The sequence below is a fragment of the Lepidochelys olivacea genome (assembly GCF_965140295.1).
Source record: "Lepidochelys olivacea isolate rLepOli2 genome assembly, chromosome: 3".
NCBI lineage: Eukaryota > Metazoa > Chordata > Testudines > Cheloniidae > Lepidochelys > Lepidochelys olivacea.
Window position 1 is genome coordinate 91745106 of NC_140413.1, and position 24797 is coordinate 91769902.

Here is a 24797-nt window from a genome sequence, read left to right on the forward strand (position 1 = left end):
AAATCCGCTCTGTGCTTTCTTATAAAAAATGATCATATCTGACCACAATATAATTTGGTTTGAGGTAAAGGGCAAGAGAAGTAACTATTTTAAGCATATGCAGAGAGCTAAAAGCATCTCAGTTTATCTGGGGCAAAATCCTGCCCCACATCAAGTCTGTGGGTGTGGAGATCTTGAAATGAAGCACAAACTGCATCAGTTCCTCTGGGGGGGGGGGGGGAAGGAAAGTTTTGGAGAACACAACAGGGATACTCATACTGTGACGTAAAGAGGATAGCAATCAGTTGCATAACCATACTAAAAGCGATACACACCACATAGCTTAGTAAACCCCTTTTAACAAATGAAAATGGTTCAAAGCTTGTGAAGATGCTCAAGACCCATAAAAAAAAGAATTAATATGAAAGCAAAATATTCAAAGGGGGATTTTTATTATGGGAAAATATTTCACCATTGTTGTAGCAAATTCACCATCTTGAAGAATTTTCTAGCGTTTTCTTAACTAATCACAATCTTATATAAGTTACTAAAAATACTACATATTTGCATGCAGCCTCATCTCCACATTTCCAAACACTGGATCATATCACTGCTCAGGTTCTTCAGTTCATGGCCATGCAGACTGCTTTCCTCCTGTCCACTTTCTTAAAGAATGTGGCAAAAACAAAACAAAACAAAACAAACCCCTTTCCCCAGTGCTAACATTACTTCTACAATGAGCTTAGATGAGCAACTTTCCTGTATTGGAAGGCCATGTTGTAACCAATCACAACTTCTGAATTCCTGCATGACATCATGAGCCCTGCCTCAAACTTTTGTTATTTTTTCTCTCCACCTTCTTCAATTGTTCCTACAAACTTGGTGACAGACTCAGACAAGTTGCCAGAGAAGTCCAGGCAAAGTTTCCCACAGCTCAGAACACATTATCCTATAATTCACTAATAATCATCAGCAGAGGTAAGGGATCTCTTCTTATTACAATTATATTTTAGTTTTCCAGACTAAACCGCTCTATGCAAAATTAGCAGTCTGTATTATAAATGCTTATTTAAAATAAAACCCAACCCTTACAGCTGTTTTTTTAAAAAGTAGAGAGATTTTAGGCATGACTGTTCCAAGCCAAAAAAATAGTGCAATGGAAAAAACAGGATGGTAGTTTTGTTTTTAAAAATCATCAGCTTCTTTTTAATATGAAGCTATATTTTCCTTGGGGAATGGGTTAAGCAAACATCACACCACCAGAAGTCTTAATGATTTCTCCCATACCTCTACTCAGGTTTTTGTTGGCTATTGTTGCTTTTGTTTTAAAACTCAAACCGAATTTTTCTGTTCTCATCAAAAAGTAAGTTTTAATTCAAGAGTTTACATTACTGTTTTTTGGTTTTGAGGGTTTCTATTTTTGGTTTAGTTGCCCACTAGCAACCCAACATAAGGAAAGTTCACCTTCCTATTCTTAAGTCAGAAAAACAGATTCACTTATATAGCACAGACATTTTTTAAATTAACCTGTGATATATAGAGACCCCTATTTTGATTATAAAGAAGGGTTAAAATGCTGATCCTTAGTCATTTTGCAGTATTCAAATTTTAATGTACTATGTCTCAGTTCTGAAATCTTTTTAAGGCTTCTTTTTTTTTTCTGATGGCCAATATAACCTGAACTTAAAACCATTTTTTAGGCTACACTAGCTTCTGAATCCATTAGTCTCATTGAAATACATTGGCACAAAAGATTTTTAATACCTAGCAGGAAAATACAGCTAAGATTCTCAAACATCAAAAGTAATTTTTATAAATAAAGTATCCTTCTATCCATCAAGTGTTTGGGCACTGTACAAAACAAACAAAAAAAACCCACATGAAAAGTTTTAGCTGTTTAAAATCTGACCCTTTTATAATGAACATATAGAGCAAAAATACTTTATTAATTAAAGGAAATGAGTAAAATAAGGGACATGTCTGGTAAACAGAAACTTTTTTTTGTCACTTCTTACATTTGTTTTTGTATTTTCATGTTAATTTATTTTGTTAAGAAATCCAAAGAACCATGACTGCATGAGTCTAGGAATCTGATAAGAATTTTCCTAAATAAGAGGGAGAAATCTATCATTTTTTTAGGACGTCAGGAGACTGCAAAACACAAAAATGGACTAAGTACATTCTAAACCTATATCTGTTCTAAGAGTAGCACTATATTTCTATCGATATATACCTCATATATGCATGTTTACATTTTAGGATAAGATCCATGAATACCAGAGAGTTCTACTGTATATTTTGTATTTAGAAGTATATTCTCCCAACACTCTTGGGAGTGCCTGCATGCAATTCCATTAACGTTGTGTGTGCAATGTATTCATCAAGAATATACCCAGATATTTGTATGTGGATGCATCATCCATGTGTGAACAGGGAACTGTTAGAACTCTATTCCTGGAACACTTTGATGTTCATATGGTGAACTTTGCATCATATAACTAGTTGAAGACTATGTAATTCTGTTATAGGAGTTGTTTCCAGAAGGAAGCAGTAGTACTTCTCATTTTGCCTGCAAGAGGCATTTGTCTCGGGACATTTAGGTAACAGCATTTTATTTTCCTTTTAAATGTTTTTATTTAAAACCAAATATTTTGTCTTTTCATACAAAGATAGGGATTTGCTCAAACTAAGTTACAGTAATTATATTTAAGAAATAAACAAGAAATTTGAGTTATTATACTGTGTATATAATACACAAACACAAACAAACAGAGCTATAGCACTTAGATTCTTTATAAAAATACATCCATGGCTATATCAGGTGAGATTCTTGTCTGATGTAAATTAATATAGCTCCACTGGCTTCAATGGAGTTATGCTGATTTACATTAGGTTAGAATGTGGCTATCATCTCTACATAATCCCAAAGCTTGCATGGGTAATAACACATTTTGTCGATGTCCAGAATGCTGAGTAACAACAAAAGTATTGGTGATATAATGAAAACAATGTTTTTAAACAGATGTAATATTCTACATTTGACTTACAGTTAACAGCAACTATCTCTTTATTTGTTTAATTGTCTGATTCCTTATTAATATTTAGGGGACAGTTTTGTAAATACTGCAGAAGGAAAAATTAATGAGTGTTTCATAGATGTCTAGAGACAAGTTACAGCCTACGTAGTAGATCACTGCTCTAAAATTTGTTACTTTGGATGTTTTAGAACATAAGAACGGCCCTACTGGGTCAGACCAAAGGTCCATCTAGCCCAGTATCCTGTCTTCCGACTGGCCAGCACCAGGTGCCCCAGAGTGAATGAACAGAACAGGTAATCATCAAGTGATCCCTCTCCAGTCGCTCATTCCCAGCTTCTGGCAAATAGAGGCTAGGGACATCATTCCTGCCCAACCTGGCTAATAGCCATTGAGGGACTTATCCTCCATAAATTTATCTAGTTCTTTTTTTTAAAAACCCTGTTATGGTCTTGGCCTTCACAACATCCTCTGGCAAGGAGTTCCAATAGAACTTTATTTCTTGTTCTGCAGGAAAGCTATGAATAGAACTTCCTCAATGTAGGATTAGGTTTCAGAGTAACAGCCGTGTTAGTCTGTATTCGCAAAAAGAAAAGGAGTACTTGTGGCACCTTAGAGACTAACCAATTTATTTGAGCATGAGCTTTCGTGAGCTACAGCTCACTTCATCGGATGCATACCATGTAAACTGCAGAAGACATTAAATACACACAGAGACCATGAAACAATACCTCCTCCCACCCCACTGTCCTGCTGGTAATAGCTTATCTAAAGTGATCATCAAGTTGGGCCATTTCCAGCACAAATCCAGGTTTTCTCACCCCCCCCAACTCACTCTCCTGCTGGTAATAGCTTATCGGTCACTTTGGATAAGCTATTACCAGCAGGAGAGTGAGTTTGTGTGTGTGGTTTTTGGAGGGGGGTGAGGGAGTGAGAGAACCTGGATTTGTGCAGGAAATGGTCCACCTTGATTATCATACACATTGTGAAGAGAGTTGTCACTTTGGATGGGCTATTACCAGCAGGAGAGTAAGTTTGTGTGTGGGGGGGTAGAGGGTGAGAAAACCTGGATTTGTGCTGGAAATGGCCCAACTTGATGATCACTTTAGATAAGCTATTACCAGCAGGACAGTGGGGTGGGAGGAGGTATTTTTTCATGTTCTCTGTGTATATATAAAGTCTGCTGCAGTTTCCACGGTATGCATCCGATGAAGTGAGCTGTAGCTCACGAAAGCTCATGCTCAAATAAATTGGTTAGTCTCCAAGGTGCCACAAGTACTCCTTTTCTTTTTGCGAATGTAGGATTAGTGGTAAATGTGTAGCTCATTAAGATGGGCCCATAATTACAGAGAGCAAAAACGTGCTTATTACTGTACCTTTTAGATCAGCAGCAAGTGACAAATGCTCCCAGCACATCCATATAGGAATAAACACCTTTGTTTTGTTTGTTTTTAATGGCATTTGATCAAACAATAAATGTATGCCAGTGGAGGACCGAGCTTTGGAAAACAGAGTCAGTGATATATGTATGCTTTTGGGGACATGTCCGCACATCAAATCACTTTTTAACCACTTGAATTCACCCCCTACCCTATCCCAATACCATTCTTTTTAAGAAGATTATGAAGGAAAAATGGTTTCTCACTGCTTTATCTTTGCCTCAATTCTGTTTTCACTTACGTGCTTTCTATTTCTGTTATCAATTATTAGTACTACAGGAGCAACTAGAACCCCAGCTGAGATTGGAGACCCCCTGTACTAGATGCCGTACAGGCCACACATTAAGAGAGCTCCATTCCCAAAGATCTGCTGGTCTAAACTAGAACCCCAGCTGAGATTGGAGACCCCCTGTACTAGATGCCGTACATGCCACACATTAAGAGAGCTCCATTCCCAAAGATCTGCTGGTCTAAACTGACAAGTCAAACAAACAAGTTGGAAAAAAGCAAGTGGTATTATTCCCTAGTTTTTTAAGTTTGGGAATTGACACACAGAGTGACTCGCCCAAGATCACACAGGAAGTCTATGGCAGAGCTAGGAATTTGACTCAGATTTGAGTCAACCACAAAACCATTCTAATGGCTCAATATCATATCATGAGTATGACGACTCAATATCATAGCAATATCATTACTAATTTTATTAAATGATGATCAGTATAGCCATACGAGACATGCTGGGTGACTTTCAGAAACAAGAATCTAATCTATGTATGCACGGCTAGAACTGTTGCAGACATTGAGTGACTAATTACATTAAAATATATATCTGTTAGGTATTTATAGGACCCAATCAGTGTAATATTTAGACTTTAGCCTCTGTTGGTCCTCAGCAACTTATGATTTAGGAAGAAGCTCTCTCTCATTGATAGCTATTTTGCCTCTGGAACAAGAGCAGCAGCAAAATTAATCAGAATAAGGAGGGTGGTGGGGGGAATTCACCGAGCCCCTTAAAATGGCCAACAAAATAGCTGAACTTAGCCTGTTTTATGACATCTTAACCACTGAATCCATTAGTCTGATTTAAATGCCACTGCACAAAAGATTCTTAATACCAGGCAGGAAAATTCAGTTAAGATCCTCCAATATTACCATCAGAAGACTATTTTTTTTATATATATATATACACACATACATATATATACACACACATACTTAATTTTTATATATATATATATATATATATATATATATATATGTGTGTGTGTGTGTGTATGTATGTATCCCCTTCATCCATCATTAAATCAAAGTGCAAGAACAATGTATAACAAAAAGCAACCCCAAACAAATTTTAAAATTTGGTCCTTGCTATTTCTGGCAAGATGGATTCAGTCTCCTGTTTCATGAACTGTTTTCTGTACTCCAGCTTCAGTTTGTCTCTTCTTGTTTCTTTACACCTGCTTTTTCCCTTGTTTCTCTTTCCCTCTCTGTAGATTTTTGGCCCCTTCATCCCTTTGATCTCCCGCTCCATTTCTCCTCTCCCCATACTCTATTTCTGTGTTCCATCTCCCCCTACCATGACATCTATTTTTCTCTAGTCTCCATCTTTTACACAGTTCTATCCATTCTCTTCCCCCAATTCAGCTTCCCTTTTTTGATGTTCAGGTTGCTCCCATCAGATGACTGCCCTTCTCATGGTGTGGGAACAACTTACTGTGCCCATAGTGCTAGTCCTTTCCTACAGTGGCCTGCTTTGATCAGAACTCTTCTCTAGTTGAAACACTTGAATCAGAACAAGAAAGAATTCCGACCAGAGGTTCTACAAGACGTGAATAGCGATACAGGAAAGCTCTTATGCTGTGGGTAGATATACAGACATCCAGCTAGTAACCAAAGAACCAGTGGACCATTGGCAGAGCATTGCTCCACTTCAGAAAATTGCTAGATGCCATTATGAGCCTCTCCAGCACCCACCACCTATGATCTAGTCCTGTTTTTTTTTTTTTTTATAAACACTTGTTTTATTGAACTAACTGGAGCATAAACAGTAGACATAGGACCTCTAGTGGTCTAATGAGTTAATGTTCCCCCTTCTTCCTAGACTGAAAAAAAGGAGACTTCAGAAGGACATAGTAGGTTTTCAAAAATTAAATGGATCAATACAGTCACTGGCTGAAAAGGAGGTTACATATGCTGGGATTAGACATATTTTCAAGGAACTATAAATAGAACAAAATCCTCCTGTCAGGGAGGGAAAATCAACAGGCAGATCTCTGCACTGCCTACAGATTTCTATGCATGAGCAGAGTAGCAAATTGTATTCTCAGTCTTCCTCTTGGATCTGCACGTTGCACATCTAACTGTAATCGGGGGCTCCAGAACTACACTCCCACAGCTAATGTTCAGTGTTTAATCCTAGATACTTAACTAGCTCTCTTTTGCTTTTGAGGTGCTGAGTTCCCACTGTCAAACCGTGACCTTTTAGTTCTTCCTCACCTGAATTTATAGAGAGCATCTCATCTCAACTAGGATTAATGGGATTTCATGTAGGAAGACCAGAGGAACAACAATTAATCCAAAAGTATGTTGTATGCTGGATTATTTTAGATAATAGCTTCCAAAAATATACATAAACCACAGATCGCATAACTCCCTAGCATTTTTGCTCTGTGGTACTGATAGTCACTAAATTGTTCATTTTCAAAAGGAAGCAACTAGGAAGCTTTTTGTGCCATGCTACCAAAATGAAATTACTGTGAAATACTTTATTACTTACTGTTCATTTCCTGTGCCTGTCTTACTATTCCATGCCACAAGTTAGTTTGGTTTTATGGAAAGATAATAAATCATGCATGCATGTCAAATCCCTTTTATTTCACAGATATAACTCCACATTTAGTAAACATATGACAGGAAATGAGGAAACTGTGTCTAAAATCACTGTTTCCAATGGAGTCAAATTTATCCTGTGTGACCCAAGTGAAGTCAATATACTTATACCTGGAATGAATTTGGCCTACAGTTTTGAACTTTGTTCACATACCTCCTCTCAGTATGAAGGGTACCCAGAAATGGTCAAAAATAACCACACACAATCACTGCAATAATTACTTGTCAGCTAGGAGAACAGTCACTGATCTGTTGAACCACTGTAAGACAGCAACTGTAAAGTAACCTTTACACACATGTAGGATCGGCAATGTGGCCTTTTCCTGAAACAATGAGGTGTGGACACTACATCTCTTCCAGATGAGTGAACACACCCATTGAATGACAGAGACAAAGTTTTGTTTCTTGGGCAATGCGGGAGAGTACTGCACATGACACAATAGCACTTGGCACATAAGAACTCAAATATAATTTGCCCTCCTGCTGAAACTCCCACTTTTGGCTTTTGAGATACATTTTTGCGTGTGCAAGGCTTCATCATAGTATTGACCTAAAACATTAGCACCAGTGATCTAAACTTGGGCATTTCTATGCTGTCATAATATATGGCAAGAATAGGCCTTCATTTTAATTAAATGATTCTTCGTGATATAATATTGGACTGTGCCTTTTGACCTTGTTTGTTATCCACACACAGCTGTGTTAATGAGTCTATTTCTCTTAAATGCACATCCAGGGAAGATTAACAAGCAAAATGTGCATTTGCTAGCTGAAACCAAGCACCTTGTAGCGAAACACGTATTGAAGTCTAGACATATAGATCTATATGTAGACGAGAAAACCTCTCCCAAACAGAGACATATCAGATAGGGAGAAGACAGGAGCACTCAAAATTGCTTCTGAAACCCTGCTGGTGCTTCTTTAAGATCTTCACATAGGTTCTCTAGCACAGCAACACTAATTACTGAATTCTGAACTCCTTACATCTGGTTCTTCCAGAGCATTCAAAATATGAATCTTTTAAAACACAAAGGTACCTATTTTCATTTATGCCACTATCTCACTTTAAGGCTCCTTTACACAGCCAGAGTGGTATATGAGAATCAAGCCCAATGACTATTTCACTAACAACATTTCCTCTCTCCTTCCAAAGGTTTAAAAAAAAAAAAAATCACCATTAACATTTTGTAATATGACCGTACTAAATGATGGGCCTTCTCTGAATTTTGGTGGCCATTACATAATAGCACAGAAGGTTGTGAAGAAGTAATTCCCAGCAAATATGGTCGTCTGAAGTGTCAACTTATGCACTGCTTGAACAAACTTGTTTGTGTCAGTATAAACACGTTAGTGCTTGAACTATCACACCTCATCTGGAACAGAATAAACATTTTAGTGTATCTCAGCCCCTATTAGGCTAGGCAAATGGATAAACTTTCAGTCAAGTCATCTGAGAATTCTGGCACGTCTGTCTTGCTTTTACTGCACTTACACATGAGAGACACAGACCAGACAAATAACTGAATAGAATATGCCGGGCAAGTACTTTAAGTCTTTATGCTATACCTGCTTTCATCTATCTAGAGTCAAACTAAGCTGAAAAATTAAAGTGGCAACTAAAAATAAGCTCTTGGTGTCATATACCAAAATTGTAGAACCTAAGTTTAGGAAAAGATGTCACCATATTCAACCAACCAAAGCTATTAATATATCTAGGTGCAATTTGATTTTTGTGTCAGTTTTTGAAATGCTATTTAAGTCTTCGATGCTGAAAACAGATCCCTGTCACGGCACACAGTAATAGTGGATATGAACTAACAGTCCCTTATCCTCCTCTCCTGTGGACAGATTTTTGAGAAGAGAAAAAAGGTTGACAGTGTTCATGAAGTTCACTTTATGATATTTCTTATGAATCCTTTTAGCCAGATCAGCAAGCAAGCTCATGGATCTGGAAGCATCCATGTGTAACGAAAGCCTCCTTATGCTGCTCTCCATTTACCCCCTTTTACAGTCAGGACGGTTCACACAGCAATTATGATGCCATTTGTGGGATGGTCACTGCTAAGGATTTGTCTTCCCCCACTCTACATGGATGCGATGGCAGGAGTCTATGTATCTTAAAATATAGCTGTTATGAATAAACTTATTTGAGTCAGGAGTAGAGAAAGTATATCTGCCACAGAGAGAGACAAGGCAGGCAAGGTAATATCTTTTATTGGACCAACTTCTGCTGGTAAGCGACAAGCTTTCAAGCTACACAGAGCCCTTCTTATGCTCCCAGAAACACAGCAAAATGCAAGGTGGAACTGATTGTTTAGCACAGGGATTCTCAAACTGGGGGTTGGGACCAGTCAGGGGGTTGTGAGGCTATTATGTGGGGGGTCATGAGCTGCCAGCCTCCACCCCAAACCCTGCTTTGCCTCCAGCATTTATAATGGTGTTAAATATATAAACAAGCGTTTTTAATTTTATAAAGGGAGGGTCACACTCAGAGGCTTGCTATGTGGAAGGGGTCACCAGTACAAAAGTTTGAGAATCACTGGTTTGGCATAAGTAGTTGGCAGCCTGGAATGGTCCCTTACAATATCTGGTAACTGCTTATGCTAAACGACCTGTTCCACCTTGCATTTTACTGTGACACTGGGAGAACCTTTCCCAGAGCTGAAGAAGAGCTCTGTGTGGCTTGAAAGCTTGTCTCTCTCACCAACAGAAGTTGGTCCAATAAAAGCGATTACCTCACCCACCGTGTCTCTGTAATATCCTGGGACCGATAAGGCTACAGCTACACTGCATACATAGAGATAAATGTAATATGAACATAGAGAAGCAAATTCTCTGCTAGGAGAAAAATGTATGGTGAATAAATGTATTTATCCAAGGGCAGCTTGCAGTTACCATCATTATCATCAATTACTTGTATTGTTGTAGTACCTAGCAGCCCCAGCCATGGACCAAGCCCTCCTTGTACTAGGTCCTGAACAGACACATAACAAAAGGACAGCCCCTTGCCCTGAAGAGCTTACAGCATGTTCTGGGGGTTTATTTTTTTTTAAAATTCAATATAACTTGCATTCCTAAAAGCACTGCATCCCTATCTCTTTATTTCCTATCAAAAGCACTTCAAGCAACACTATCTATCACTAACAAATTAAAAAGTTGTATTTTCCCAGGCATTTATTGCAGCATCATCTCTCTGCCTTTGGGCATGAAATTTTTAGTGTACGTTAGTACTTTCAGAGAAGAAAAGTCTCATGTCTCAGACTGCCAGTCCTTCAAGATAATTTTACTAGAAATTCCCCATATCACTGATACGTATTAGATGCTGCCACAGCATTTGCTTACACTTGAAATTCTTTCTACTTGGAAAGAAAATACATTAACAAGACTAGTTTTTCCGCTCCCCCTCCAAAATGAGGCATTGAGAAGCTAAATGATTTGTCCAAGGTCACATAAGTAGTCAGTGACACAGCCAGAAAAAGAATCAGAATTTCCTGACTCCATGTTCTGTGGCTTTTATCCACAAGACCATCCTGCCTCTTAATTGGCCAGAACCAACTCCCACTGAAGACAAGGGGAAGCTTTGCATGGACTCTGAAGGGAATCAGATTAGGCCCTGTTGGACCGATTCTGAGAAGTGCTGAGCATCCACAAGTTCCATCTCATAATGGGCCTGCACCTCGGATTTGCAGGCACTCAATAACTCACTCATAAGGTTGCATGTGCAATTCCACTAAGTCTTATCTGTCTTGAAAATCCTTTTTTTTTTTTTTTGTAAGTGAAAATAATGTGTAGTAGACTGTGGAAAGTAACTTCACTTTTTCTTTCAGGCACTATTATAACGAATATAATCTGCACTTGCACTGATCAAAACACTTTACTTTTGTGTTTCTAACTCTTCACTTTCCTGCTTTCCCAGCTCCACACAGATTCTCTAAACCAAAAACAGAAGATAATAACCACTTTGCACTGTTCCTGACAACTTCTGTTTTTTACCTGCACTTCTTCTAAAACCTGACTTGTGCTCTCTGCTTTCCTGTTGCCATGGAGAAGGTTCAGCACATAACCCGCTCTGCCATGAGGAGAGCCTCAACTATTGAGGTGAACCCACACACACGCCAAAAGCTCCAGGAGCTCTTTATAAATTTTTGTCTTATTTTAATATGCCTCTTGCTTATCTGTATCCTTGTGATGCTTCTCTGAAGTTCCACAGCATCTTTGCTTCCCATTGCACTATCCTATAAGAAAGCCAGAACAAAAGGGAAAAAAAGAACTAAACAAGAAACTCCCAAGGCAAGAACACCCATGTGAGCAGGTCAAGCAGTTGGACTAAAACAGTCTCGTCAACCCCACGGCACCATTTTCGGACTAGCCATTGTAAACACGTTAAAAAGCTCTTCTGTATTGAACAGTGATTTAAAACCTACTGGTACAAAGCTGTCCATGAGCTAACTTGTTTGTTCACCTTGCTAAGAGGCATCTCATGTGAATGTTGGAAAATCTGTGCCTTTTTCATGGAAGTAAGGAAGGGCATTAATTGTGTTATTCAATTAGTGTTTCAGCCAAGTCAACTACAATATTAAAAACAATCACCTCTCTCTTTTGGGCCTGCATGCTTTAAAAATTTCACTGTAAATCTTTTTAGATTTCGGATATATATTTTAATATCTTATAGAAGTCCAGATCAATCCAAAATGATGCACAGGCACATTTAGATTTCAACGTGTTCCAGAAAATTTTCTGTTCCACTTCAAGATGCTACAATGTTACACTGTTGATTGAAATTATTTAACTTGCTCTAATAGTTTATGACTAGAACCCTGAAAAATGAAGGAGAAGCTATTTTAAAGAAACCTTTTCCCAGATATAAAATTGTCTTTTTCTTTTTTCCTATTTGAGGAAGGGGTTTAGGACTGATTAATGGGAAGAAAAGTAATACCAAAACTTCATTTCTGTCTGATATCTTTTCACGTGACTTGTGACTCAGTTTTAAAAAGATGTGTATTGAAGCAAACTGGCATTTGCAAAGAGAGTTTTAATTTGCTTTTCAAGGTATATCAAGAACCAACCACGCTATTAAGAGAACAGCATTCACTCATGTTCAGTTGGCTAACAAAACAAGCAGCAGCCAAAAAAGTGTGCCTTGAGTAGGGTTGCCAATTATCTATTCACACAAACCCAAACAACCCTGCCCCTCCCCTTCTCCGAGGCCCCATCCTGCTCACTCCATTTCCCCACTCTCTCTGTTGCTCGCTCACCCCCACCCTCACTCACTTTCACTGGGCTGGGGCAGGGAGTTGGGATGTGGGAGGGGATGCAGGCTCTGGGCTGGGGATGAGCCTGGGGTAGTGGGGGAGGAGGGCGGGCAGGGTGCAAACTCGGGGAGGGAGTCTGGGTGCAGGAAGGGGCTCAGGCCTGGGGCAGGGGATTAGGGTGTGGGCGGGGGGAAGGGGTGCAGACTCCAGCCGGGCAGCACTTACCTCAGGTGGCAGGCTCCCTGCTGCTCCTGAAAGTGGCTGGCACATCCCTGCGGCCCTGGGGGAGGGCAAGGGTCTCTGCGCACTGCCCACACCCGAGTGCCAACTCTGCAGCTCCTGCTGGTCATGAAGTGCGGCCAATGAGAGCTGTGGGGGCGGAGCCTGACTTAGCCCTGCTGCACCACCGACCGGGAGCCACCCGAGGTAAGCAAGGCTACGGGGTCCGTACGCTGGTACCTCTGTGCGTCACTCCCGGAAGTGGCCAGCACGTCCCTGTGGCCCCTGTGGGACAGCAGGGGGCTCCATGCACTGCCTCTGCCTGCAGGCACCACCCCCACAGCTCCCACTGGCCACATTTCCAGACCAATGGGAGTTTTGGAGTCGGAGCACAGGCAGCACATGGAGACCCCACCCGCCCCTGCAGGGTCATGCCAGCCGCTTCTGGGAGTGGCGTGGGGCCAGGGCAGGCAGAAAGACCTGCATTAGCCCCCCTGAGCTACCTAAAATCTCCTGGTTTGGCTTCAGTAGCCTCCGGGAGATAGAGCCAGAATCCAGCAGACTACTGGGGAAACCAGGAGGGTTGGGAACCCTAGCCTTGAGATCTCAAGATCCTTTTGTTTTACATAGCTTTAGCAGCAAATTATTATCTACTGCACTTTACATGTACCATAATTTGCACAAAGAAATGCAATTTCCTTTACATTAGGAAACTTGAATACAGGAAATTCAGAATTTATCTATGTCAGAGAGGCTTCTGTGTTTGGTATAATAAAGTAAAAGTAAATTTGGGTTTTTTATCCTGCAGCCAGGTCATTTCCATTATTCTGATCAAACTTACGCAAGCTGGATACAGTACAAGAAAAAATAATGCTTTTCTTTAAAGGTAACTCACTGCTTATCCAAACCCTTTCTATTTGAGGCAGCTCATCAGTATAGTATTTGAATCAAATTCACCTTCTAGTGAGATCAAGATGGTCAGAAATCGGTCAAAAAAACACAACATAGGCCTGCTCCCAGCTAGCTGATGACTAGGGATGTGTTTCTAATGTGATTGTCTAGAATGAAAAGCTACTCATCTGTCATTTTGTTGTAAATTTTATACCATACCTTTTCCCAGGGAAGGTATATTTTGCAGGCATCAAGAACAAAATAAATCAGTGGTTTCCAAACTAGTCCATGGATCATGGCAGTCTATGGAGCTCTTGCTAATGGTCTGCAGAGAGCTGGCAGTTCACACAGTGCTAGCTCTTCTTGTTTCCAGCAGTCAAAGCACATTAAGGAACAGCTAAATACACAAATATTTTCCCAGTACCAGTTTTCCAAAGGGACACTGTGTGATTGCAAAGGAGGTGGCCCACATTATCCTGGACAGGAAGGGAAGCAGGTCGCACAAAAAAGAGTTTGAGAACTTGTGAATTCGAGAATTTATTGATCTCTCAAGAGCAAAACCTTCAATTGAAGTCTATTTGGTTCAGCAAGACTTTGAAATACTGAAGTTAAATATCAGTTTCATACTGAAAGTCACTAGAGATTAACAAGGATTATTATGCGTTAGATTACAGTTCCCTCTCCCCACTTTTTGCCTATCTTTAATATTCAGAAGATTTATTCCAGCAGCATTTAAAAGGAAGGAAAAACAAGAATCTAGTGTATCAGTTAAAAAGCATTCATATTTAAAGGGCTCTATTCTACTGTATTCTGTGTGTGCAATTTATATTTGATGTCAAAGGGAGTTTCATGCAAACATCAAGGGAGAATAACTTGCCCCAGGAATTAAGGTTACAAGAGCCGGGTTGATGACAGTGAAAATATGGGAAGTCAAACAGAATGAGGAACTAGCCTAATATTTGGTTTGGTGCAAGCCAGCATACCCATATTAAGGTGATGCCCTACCTAGATAAAGCAGATAGATACATAGGTCAGCAGAAGGATAGAAGGAAGTTGGTAACTACAGGCAATAAAAAGATAGCTTCTATACATTGGCCAATTCAGGCACTGATGGATTCAGCTATCCTTCAACTTCCTTTGTTTTGAAAGACAGTAGTCAATACTGCCTCTTGCATCTCAAGCACATATCAGAATCCTGAATGCACCACTGAAGACTGGTAAAAGAATCCCTGTATCAAAAGGCGTTTATAAATACTAGGTTCACATAAAAGCATGTGTGTCCCCTCAGCCTAGTCCCGCTGTTAAAACCAAGCATGAATGCCTTATTTTTGGTGAAACTGTAAATGCAGTGGAGTACAGTTTGAAACAAATACCCTTGTAATTCTTGCTTGCAAAAACTGTTACTGTTATTTAAAAATTGTTTATTGAAATGTCGAGGTAGAATTTCAATGAATTTAAAAACAAAGATGTGCTATCACATACAATTTAATGTGAATATAAGACTATTCTTCATAATTACAATGTTTAAGTGATCTTATGATCTATTCCACATCTTTCAATTCTGCCCCACAAATTCGTGAGGAGATTCTAGTAACTGTACAGTAACTATTTAAAAGATCTGCCTGTAACATGTTGGGATGTCCCTTCAGAAGAAGTGGGAAAAGCCAAAGCTACAAGTCTTTTTGATTTTTTTGGATATAGGGTTTCCAGTTTTAGTTTGCCCTCAAGAGGAACTCATACATTCAGGGAACTCTTTGTTGGGATAACAGGCTTCAGAGGAGTCAGTTTTTTATATTAAAAGGCAAACCCCGGTACAAATAGAATTTTCTTCATACAAATTCGAAAAACCTTAAACAAGAAAAAAATGAATTTAAGAAACTGAAAACACTATTAGCATTTTGAACCAATGTAAATCTATAATATATAGGTGTGTGTCTTGGGATTCTGTTGATATGAAGAAAATACGATAACATTTCTATCATACTTTATACCGTAAATATCAGTGGAATCCAAAGATAAATAAAACTTTTTTTTTCAAATTTGGGTACATAAGACCTCTCTCTTTGTATAGTTATCGGACCTTTAAAATAAGCATTTTATTGTACTTCTACTCATTAAAATCAACACTTGAAGATAAAATAATACAAAAGCAAGGAATGTTCAAAAACACTCCAGTTTAGAAGAGTTAATTCTAACTTCTTATATAAAGTCATGTGAAAGAACTAAGCAATGTAAAATTTTTTTACTCTTTGTAGTGCTGTTTGTTTTGACTAGTGCTATTTGCTTACTTTATTATGCCTAAATGAATTTTAAGTAGATTTAATTCACTCAGGGTATACAAGCAATCTAGTGAGTTTAATTAAACGGCACTACAGTTCACCCTATAAGAATAAGAATTCCAAATACCTTAGGTGGCTTTTGATTTTGGGAGTTTTCATTTCTGTACTCAATCGATTGCCATTGCTTTACTGCACACTACCTAATTTTTTTCTAGTTTATCTTACACATAGGTAAGGAGAAAAAAATATATAGCAATAATCTTGGATCAGCCCTTCAAAAACAAAAAATGAAAACTCAAGAGTCAGTAACTCTTAACTCTAGCATGACTCCACTATAATCAGCAGAAGTTCCATCCCAGGAAAGAATTTAGTGAGGATCAGAATTATGCTTTTTTAAAAAAACTATATAGTAAGATTCCCTGTTTACAGCCTTTAGGCTAGATCATCAGCTGGTGTAAACTGATGTTACCGTTTTACACCCGCTGAAGATCTGACCCATTTCAGCATTATCTGTTCTGCTCAGAGCAAGTCTAAACCATGAGGCAGTTAAACCTTGGATAGTTAAAAAGGGCACCAGTACTTTCACCTTTTCTAGGCTAGTTCTGCCAGTGGCTGCTGTTGCCACTAGGGAGCCAACAATGGGAAATCTTGGGGGGGGGGGGAAGAGAACCTAATGTGGAAAAGGACTAAATGACACTGTTCTTGCAAAGGTGCATAACCACCACTGTCTCACAATGCAGAATAATCCACAGTGCATGGGTGTCTGGTGTAAGCCAGGCTCCACCTACTTGTGGATGCACCAATATGCACATAGCTATTTACACACACACACACACACACACACACTGAATTCGGCCTGTGGCATGTTGGTGCCAGATTCTGATATTCATATTCTCACTAAATAGTACTTACGGGACTAGCTCTTAAGTCAGAAAATGTTTGTAAATGGTCTGAAAAACATGGATAACCATATTTCTATGTAGCGTTTTGTATCTTCAGTCTGCCCCACCCCTAAAGTTTGTAATGGAGTTTCACGTTTTTAAAGATGTCATACTTTAGCAATGCTGTAGGTAGTAGTGGAACTCTATATATAAATAAATAAATGAAAAGCTTGTCATTAAAACCAGTAAATTAAAATGCATTTCTTGGGAGCAGGAGGAGGTACGGCAACATTATTTTTATGCCCACAGTGCAAAAATGAAGTATGATGGCATACGTATAGAGACTTTTGTCAAGATCAGTATTCTCATTAAACAATCACCTAAAGTATTTGTAATGGTTTAAACAAGGCTCAAATATTTCTTTTTAATATCTGGACCATAATTCTTACACATACTTTATTTTATAAAAATCAGATCACTATTTTTTAAAAGGTACGAAAATGCCAAAAAGGTACTAGCTTTATGTATTTGACAGCCATAAGCAATCCCCCGTCCACCCCCCAAATGGCTTGCCATCTAAATGAAGTTTTAACAGCATTTAGTACAGAGGTGGGCAAACTACAGCCCAGGGGCTGCATCCGGCCCTCCAGAAGTTTTAATCCGGCCCTCAAGCTCCCACCGGGGAGCGGGATCAGGGGCTTGCCCCACTCTGCGCGGCTCCCAGAAGCAGCAGCATGCCCCACTCCAGCTCCTACGTGTAGGGGAAGCCAGGGAGCTCCGCACACTGGCCCTGCCCCAAGCACTGCCCCCGCAGCTCCCATTGGCCAGGAACCCCAGCCAACGGGAGTTGTGGGACAGTGCCTGCAGACAGGGCACCGCACAGAGCCGGAGGCGGGACATGTCATGGCTTCTGGGAGCTGCTTGAGGTAAGCGCTTTCCAGAGCCTGCACCTCTGACCCCCTCCTGTGCCCCAATCCCCTGCCCCAGCCCTAATCCCCCCTCCTGCCCGCTGAACCACTCAATCCCAGCCCAGAGCACCCTTCTGGACTTCCAGCCCCTCAGCCCAGGCCCCACCCCAGAGCCCACATGCCCAGCCAGAGCTCTCACATGCCCCCCTGCATCCCAACCCCCCTGCCTCAGTCTGGAGCCCACTCCTGCACACTGAACTCCTCATTCCTGACCCCACCCATACCCAGATGTGGCCTTTGGGCCAAAAAGTTTGCCCACCCCAATTTAGTACATAGTGTTGAGCAGTCCTATTTGTTTAATGTTTTGTTTTTACAATTGCTAAGTTATTACATTTTTAAATAAACTATTGCGTATATGTTTATTAAAAGCAGTAAAGATGTAGCCTGTGCCAACTCAAACGAGGCTCTTAATAAGGCTTTTACAAGGCTGCAATAAATCTTATATAACACATTGCTGGCAAAAATAAGACTATGTTGCTCGCTGTGCCACACAATGCTGAAAACCTTAGAAGGGCAGGAAATTTCCCTATTTGCAAAGATGCACTTGACCCACATTAGGAAATTTTACACTTTTTGAAACTTTAGTGTTCTTCCAAAAAGTTTTAAGCTTCCAGTTTTTTAAAATATAATGGGCCTTAAAGGAAGTTACAGCCCCATTACTATTACCCATACATTCCATAAATGACCTTGACAAGAGCTTTGCCTGGACAGCACCACACACATTTTTTGTTTTTAAATAAAATTGCTACATAATCCCCATTTCTTTTACTATGGGTCTGTTCCTTAGATGAGCAGTAGCAAAATAGGAGATATCAGTAAGTCAAACAAAGTTATCTTTCCAAACTAGCTGCTCTTCGCAGAAAGTAGAGGATTAACGTTACCAGTCATAAGAGTATAAGTTATTAGTTATTGTGAACAAACAATTTTCTCTTAGGTGGCAAAAACTGAGGACAGGTAGAAAACTAAGAACAGGATGAAATACATGCGAATCCCAATTTCTTACTACTGCAACTGAACCGGCAGAAGCTACAATCAAGAATTCAGCTGCAAGCACAAGAGGTCAGACTAGTGCAGAGTATGGATCTTGCTAACAACAGAGGCCTCAACTTGCTACTTAATTTCCTGCTTATTGTTATGGTTCTGGTGCTCATGTTTATCCTTGTTAAACTCATGTGAATCTCCTTGAGGTTCTGTTTTTGCAATGATAACTTAACACTTCAAACTATCCGAACATAAGATGTAAAGACTGCATAAGCTAGAGAAGGATCTATAAACTGTAAGACTATTACATGCTCATGTATCTACAGCAAAATAGCTTAAAAGCAAAACAATCAACATACTTGCCAAAGGCTAAGAAAAGTGTATAGTTCCATGCTAGCTACAAAAGGACACTGTATCTAAGAATACACAGTTCTCTTGCCACTGGTATAATAAACTGATTACTTATATTTAAACAACTAAGAATCAAAGGTGGCAGTCTCCTAGGAGTACAAGTTCTGCAAAGAGGATAACAGAAATAACAAAAAATGAAATCTTCATAGAGAGGCCTCTCTGAAGAAAACTGAAACACAGGCCTGAAAAAGGACAAGAGAGACGCCTGAAGCTGAATGATGGCAAGTATCAGATTACATACAGAAAAGAAAAACAAAAATGCTGTTGTGGCTATTCAAAAGCAAACCCCACCAGCTGGTTACAGGATTTGTCATGCATGTTCAAATATAGAACAATATTAACCGCAGCTTTTTAAAAGGCGTACCATCCACTGCAGCATTTGAAAAAACAAAAACAAAAAACCAGCAAGCAGATCTATTATGCATCAGTATTGAAAGAATTTCACCAACCATCAGCTGTTAAGCTTAAACTTTTGAGCAACAACAAGGTAATATAAAATAGAAAAAACACTATCAAGTCTCCATACTCTACTTCAGTGTCTCTGAAGTTTTCTGAAAGTTTCATGCCATAGTAGATGGGACGGCCTGGATACTTACAATTAAAGCTTTTCACACTTGTCTACAAATGACGTATGTGCAATAGATATTTAAACAGCCTTTCCAAAAATCAAAAAAAGACAGACATCTATAGCAACAAGCTGTAAAGTCAATAGCTATTCTATGTTGATACTCTATTGTCAATTTCTGTATTGATTGTCAATATATGTTTCAAAGAGAAAAAGTTACCCAGCTACTTCATTATAAGCACTTTATCACATTTTGTTTGATATTTTGGAGGATATTCTGCTGTTATAAAATGTCTGTTCATGCATATACAAGAGATCTAAATTATAGCAATGGGCTCGTTTAATGTTTCAATTAACTCTTTTAGAGTCTCACTGTGCAGGCACATTACGATAACATGAAGTATACCAAATCCAAACAAAAAGCCCACTGCAGTCAAAAGGAACCACCATGCTATAATTTTCTAATAACATGCCTATTCACAGGTATGCTGCATAGATCGCTTTAGAATGTACTGTGTATATATAAACTACAGCTACCAAGACAGACAATTTGGAGAAAAAAAAAACAAAAACAAAAAACTGACTCTGTGGGTTGTATTTATATTTCACTTTTTATCCCAAATCACTTTACAAACAAAGCATACAAGAATCTCACCATCCTGCGCTAATGTGTAGCTACCTCTGGGGAGGAATGCAACAACCGTTTATCAACTAAACAGTGACACTACACAAGTTTGAGACAGATAGTAAAACATACATCTTTAAAAGACAGAATATAAATGTATATGAGCTACTGGGAGTAACATGTCTTCTGCAGCAAACAGAGGCATAATATTTTTAATAATCAAAAATGGTCAGGATTGGATTTGCACATCAGCCATCAGCACGTATTCAAAACCATTTATTGTATTAAGATGAATCCCTAGTTGTCAAATCCCAAGACTACCTACTTCGCAATGAACAGTATATAAAAAGCAACTTCAGTGAGGTACAACAATGAATGCTGATTAAACTAAAAGAGATTGAACTTTTTAGTACGAAAAATTCTCTCTGAAAATACCATTTAATTAAAATTGAAAATTTTCTGTGGAGAAATGTTGAATTTGAGAAAAGACTTCAATTTTTTGAACAGATGGGACCACGGTAAAAATATTATGAGTTGACATTTCAAAATGAAACTACTTTTCTCATTTCAAAATGTCCATCGGAAGAGAGTGGTGGTGTCGTTTCAACATGTCAGATTGTTTTGCTCATAAATATAGACATTTAGTTGAATACTTCCAATTCACAAGTTGAAATATTTTGATTTGCAAAATGTTTTGATATTTTGACTTTCCATTCTGATTTGGAATGCAAATCAATTCTGAGTTGTCTAAATTTTCCAAAAGACGAAAATTCATTTCCCGAACAGCTCTAATATTAACCTATGCGTACTTTAAACAGAGATATGGGCTAAGCACCTCGTTAATGGAAGATTGCAAACAGACAAATTAAGTAAGGGGAAAGCCAGACTACTAAGTAACTTCCATCCAGCACAGATGTAGCCTCCCAGATGAATTACTAAACTCAAGTGTAATTGCAGTATGAAACAAAACAAAAAAATAAACACAAAGAGAGCATGATACAATGAGAGCGCTGGGGGTGGCTGTTGGGTGTGTGGTGAGGACATAGGCCTGGCCTCAGCATAGGGCCAGCTTCACTGCACACAGCTGCCCTGAGGCCAGTCCCAGTTTACTCAAGGCAGTGAGATCCCGCCCAAGAAATGGTGGGGGAGGGGGCTCCACTCATCATCCAAACCCAGCTGTTCAGAATGTGGAGAAAGCCAGCATGAGCCAGCACCCAACCCTGCCCCACAAAGTGCCTAGAGAACCAACCCCACCCCAGAGTTCCCTTTGGGCCTCTGTAGCTCTGACCTCGTCATGCAGTGATGTGGCCAGGAATGGTAGCACCATGATGCAGGACTCAGCCTATGGAGCTGCATGTGGTTTCTTGTGCAAAGGAGCAAACATGGCTCCTCCAGTTATTCCTGCAGGATGTTTCTGCATCCTTGGTTTCAAGATTTCTGTGGGTCCAACTCAACCCATGAACCCCTGCTAAAGTCACCATGGCTTCCACCTATTATATCAATACTAGAGTCAGATGCAAGTCAGGGTACTCTAAAGAAGCCTCTTCAAACCAAGTATACAAACATACTGTATATTAAAAGAGAAGGAAGGTATAATTCTTCCAAAGACACCTAGTACATAGTACTAATACACAGGTTTGCAACCTTCTGAAACATTTCTTACTGTATGGTCTCCTGCAGTTTTCAAGAGAAAGTATTTTCATTTTAAATCTTATTTCTAGTGCTGCTGTACAGCATTCAGCTCTATATCAACAGTATCAAGGTTTGAGAAACTACTATTCACAAATACTCCTTGGCAAACCTTTCACAGCCTTATGGGGCATATTCTCCACTCCAAATTTTATGCCTGGTTTCCAATTAAATCAATGGGAGCCTTGGTCGTGCATCTGAGGCTAAAATTTTGCCCTAACAAGTGCCTAATCCTGCAGCACTTTCCTGGGGAAAAAGTTACCTAAAAAGTGGGATTTCTGTGTGCTGGAACATTAGGCATAAGTAGAGAATAACGAAGCGTAATGCCTGATGGCAGGAGAATAGTGTGTGGATCTTTCTAGTTCACTAAGAAAACAACCTTATGTTTAAAAAAATATCTGCTTCTTGAAGGTCTGTTTACACCTTAGATTAAAGGATTTGATGACAGACATGCCCTCAAAACAGCACATGTTGGTGAACGCAACCTCAAGAACACTCCCATGATGTTACAGAATATCAGAGAAACACTTAGAAACTAGTAACCTCCCCTGAAATTTGTTTCACAACACATGTGTAGATATTATAGCTTCAGGTGAATATCTTGTAATCTCTTCAAAGCAATATGCATCTCCTTTGAAGAAGATATAATCTGTTGATCCGCTTCACTCTTTTTCTATTTTATTTTTTTACAGTTTCAATATAAAGATGCTTTCCACATAGCCTGAAATTGAATACAGAATGTGTTTAATCGGCCAACTTTTCTGCACATACTTTCTGATGTAATGTTCAGGGCAAGTTATCATTGTTCTATCTACATTCTTAGTCAAAGATAAATTTGGTTATAATTTTGTGTATTCTTTAGTGTAGAAACAGCATATGTGGGTTCTCTCTGCCTGTTCTGAAAATCACTGCATTTCAATCAGTACACATACTTCCAAGCAGATGGCACATTTCTTATTCCACTGTTAAAAGATTGTCACCATCAGCAAAAATGATCTCTAATGTCATGAAATGAAATTCCTTATTCTGAAAAGGAAAATAAAGTTTATCATCCTGTTATTGTATTGTACACAGTATCACTGCTTTACTATTTTTTTAAATAAAAGTAACTTTATAAGATTTTTAATTTTTCAGAAATGGTAGCAAATCAATTTCAGGAGATTCTGCTGTTTGGACAGTATTCAATATGTAAAAAGCATTACGAATAAATAAATTTTATTGCAGAAACATTTTAAGGTTGTTGCAATAAGATGATTTTAAAACAGAACCAAGTTCTCATTGAAGCGTTAAAAGAAGGAAACTGTTCTCCCTCCTTCAAACATTGCTACATTGCTTCTAAAAGGCTTTGAGCCATTGCAAACGTTCCCCTACGCACATTTCCCCATTCTTCAAGTGTTCCTCATGTGAGCCACAACCCCAACCTCTCACTTGAAGGAGAACAGGTAGGCTTTGAAATGTGATCTATAGACATCACTCATTAATCAGCTGCATAAATGCTTCTGCTGTTGTTAAGCAATGCTCCCACTGTACTCCAAACAATTGTGCACAGTTCCTCAGCATTCCCACCCTATGCTAGCCACAAATGTTAGAGTAAGGACTTGCCTACACTTAGAGCAGTGCATCTGCATGGCTGTAGTGCTTAGTGAAGACAGTACCTATGCTGATGGGAGAGCTTCTCCCGTCGCCTTAGGTAGTCCACCTCTTGGTAAATATGCCGATGGGAGACGCCCAACATAAATTTGTAGTTTAGACCAGGGCTATTAGCTCAGCAATCGAATGCTGGTCTCCTGCATGACAGTTCGGAACACTTCCCCTAAAGTTACAGCCTGACAAAGGGAACTGAATTTTTAAACAGTTGGAGAGAAATGGACTCCAAAAAATTTTAAAGACAACAATAAAAGGTTTTAAACAAAATCGTGTGTCTTAGATTTGTTACAATCTTGAAAATTAGAAGAGCAGAAGCATCACTGAGCTTACCCAAAGTGATAAAAACTGTTGTTTATTTTCCCTGTCCTTGTTCTGCCCTTGAACACAAATTATTCTGAGCTGTGTTGATGGCAGTATTTGCCAACAGACATGCATATAAATGGATATGTTTTGAAATAATAATTGTAATATATGTAATGCTTTATTTTTGTTAAACCATGTTAAATTTTACCTTCATACAAAATAGAGGGGGACAATCTTGAATGCTTAGATTTTTTTGGAAAAACAGAAGTTATAACATGTCAACACTAATAATCAGAGTGTGGTTTATAAATGAGGCTATTAGGAACATTTATGAAGTAACTAACCTTGCAGTATGTGAGGGTCATTGTCTACTATGAATCTGTTTCAAGTAAAAAAGAAACGGCGCTTCCTTATAAATCAATTCAGATTATAAAGTCCATTCAAGCATATATCACACCATTTCAACTGAAGGTTCTTTTAAAATGACACAAAAATGTGACTAGATATACCCTATATATTACACAGTTGCAGAAAGTATAGATGCTGCTCTCATATAGATTGGGTAAATTGTCTGGTATAATTAACTGCCAGGAGCTGTAAATTAACTGGAGCACACTTTGCTGGCACTCAGATAATGATGAAGCTCTAGTGCAGTCAGTTTTTCATTAAATTATACAAACAGCTTAAAAGTTTAAAAACCAACAATAGCACTGGATGAGATGAGATAAGAATACTTTCCCCACC

General features: G+C 39.0%; 2 protein-coding genes across 7 annotated transcripts in view; one reads left to right on the plus strand and one right to left on the minus strand.

Annotated features, from left to right (window-relative positions):
- CEP85L (centrosomal protein 85L) overlaps positions 1–24797 on the minus strand; it is a 180319-nt gene that overhangs the window by 76605 nt on the left and 78917 nt on the right. The gene's annotated exons all lie outside the window — the stretch shown is intronic.
- On the plus strand, positions 854–20013 carry PLN (phospholamban). 6 transcript variants are annotated; one of them, XM_084625109.1, is made up of 5 exons: positions 854–957; positions 2508–2579; positions 3206–3310; positions 6903–7034; positions 11259–11938. In XM_084625109.1, exon 5 carries the CDS (start codon positions 11384–11386, stop codon positions 11540–11542), a length of 159 nt encoding a protein of 52 aa, XP_084481235.1. In that variant the 5' UTR covers positions 854–957; positions 2508–2579; positions 3206–3310; positions 6903–7034; positions 11259–11383; the 3' UTR covers positions 11543–11938. The 6 variants fall into 6 exon arrangements, 4 of the variants coding, with proteins under 4 accessions (XP_084481235.1, XP_084481236.1, XP_084481237.1 ...); XR_014711171.1 differs by lacking the exons at positions 6903–7034; positions 11259–11938 and adding an exon at positions 18767–20013; XM_084625110.1 differs by lacking the exon at positions 6903–7034.

What these genes read in the sequence shown, in the direction of transcription:
- PLN (XM_084625109.1), top strand. Translation starts at nt 11,384, where the DNA reads ATGGAGAAGGTTCAGCACATAACCCGCTCTGCCATGAGGAGAGCCTCA.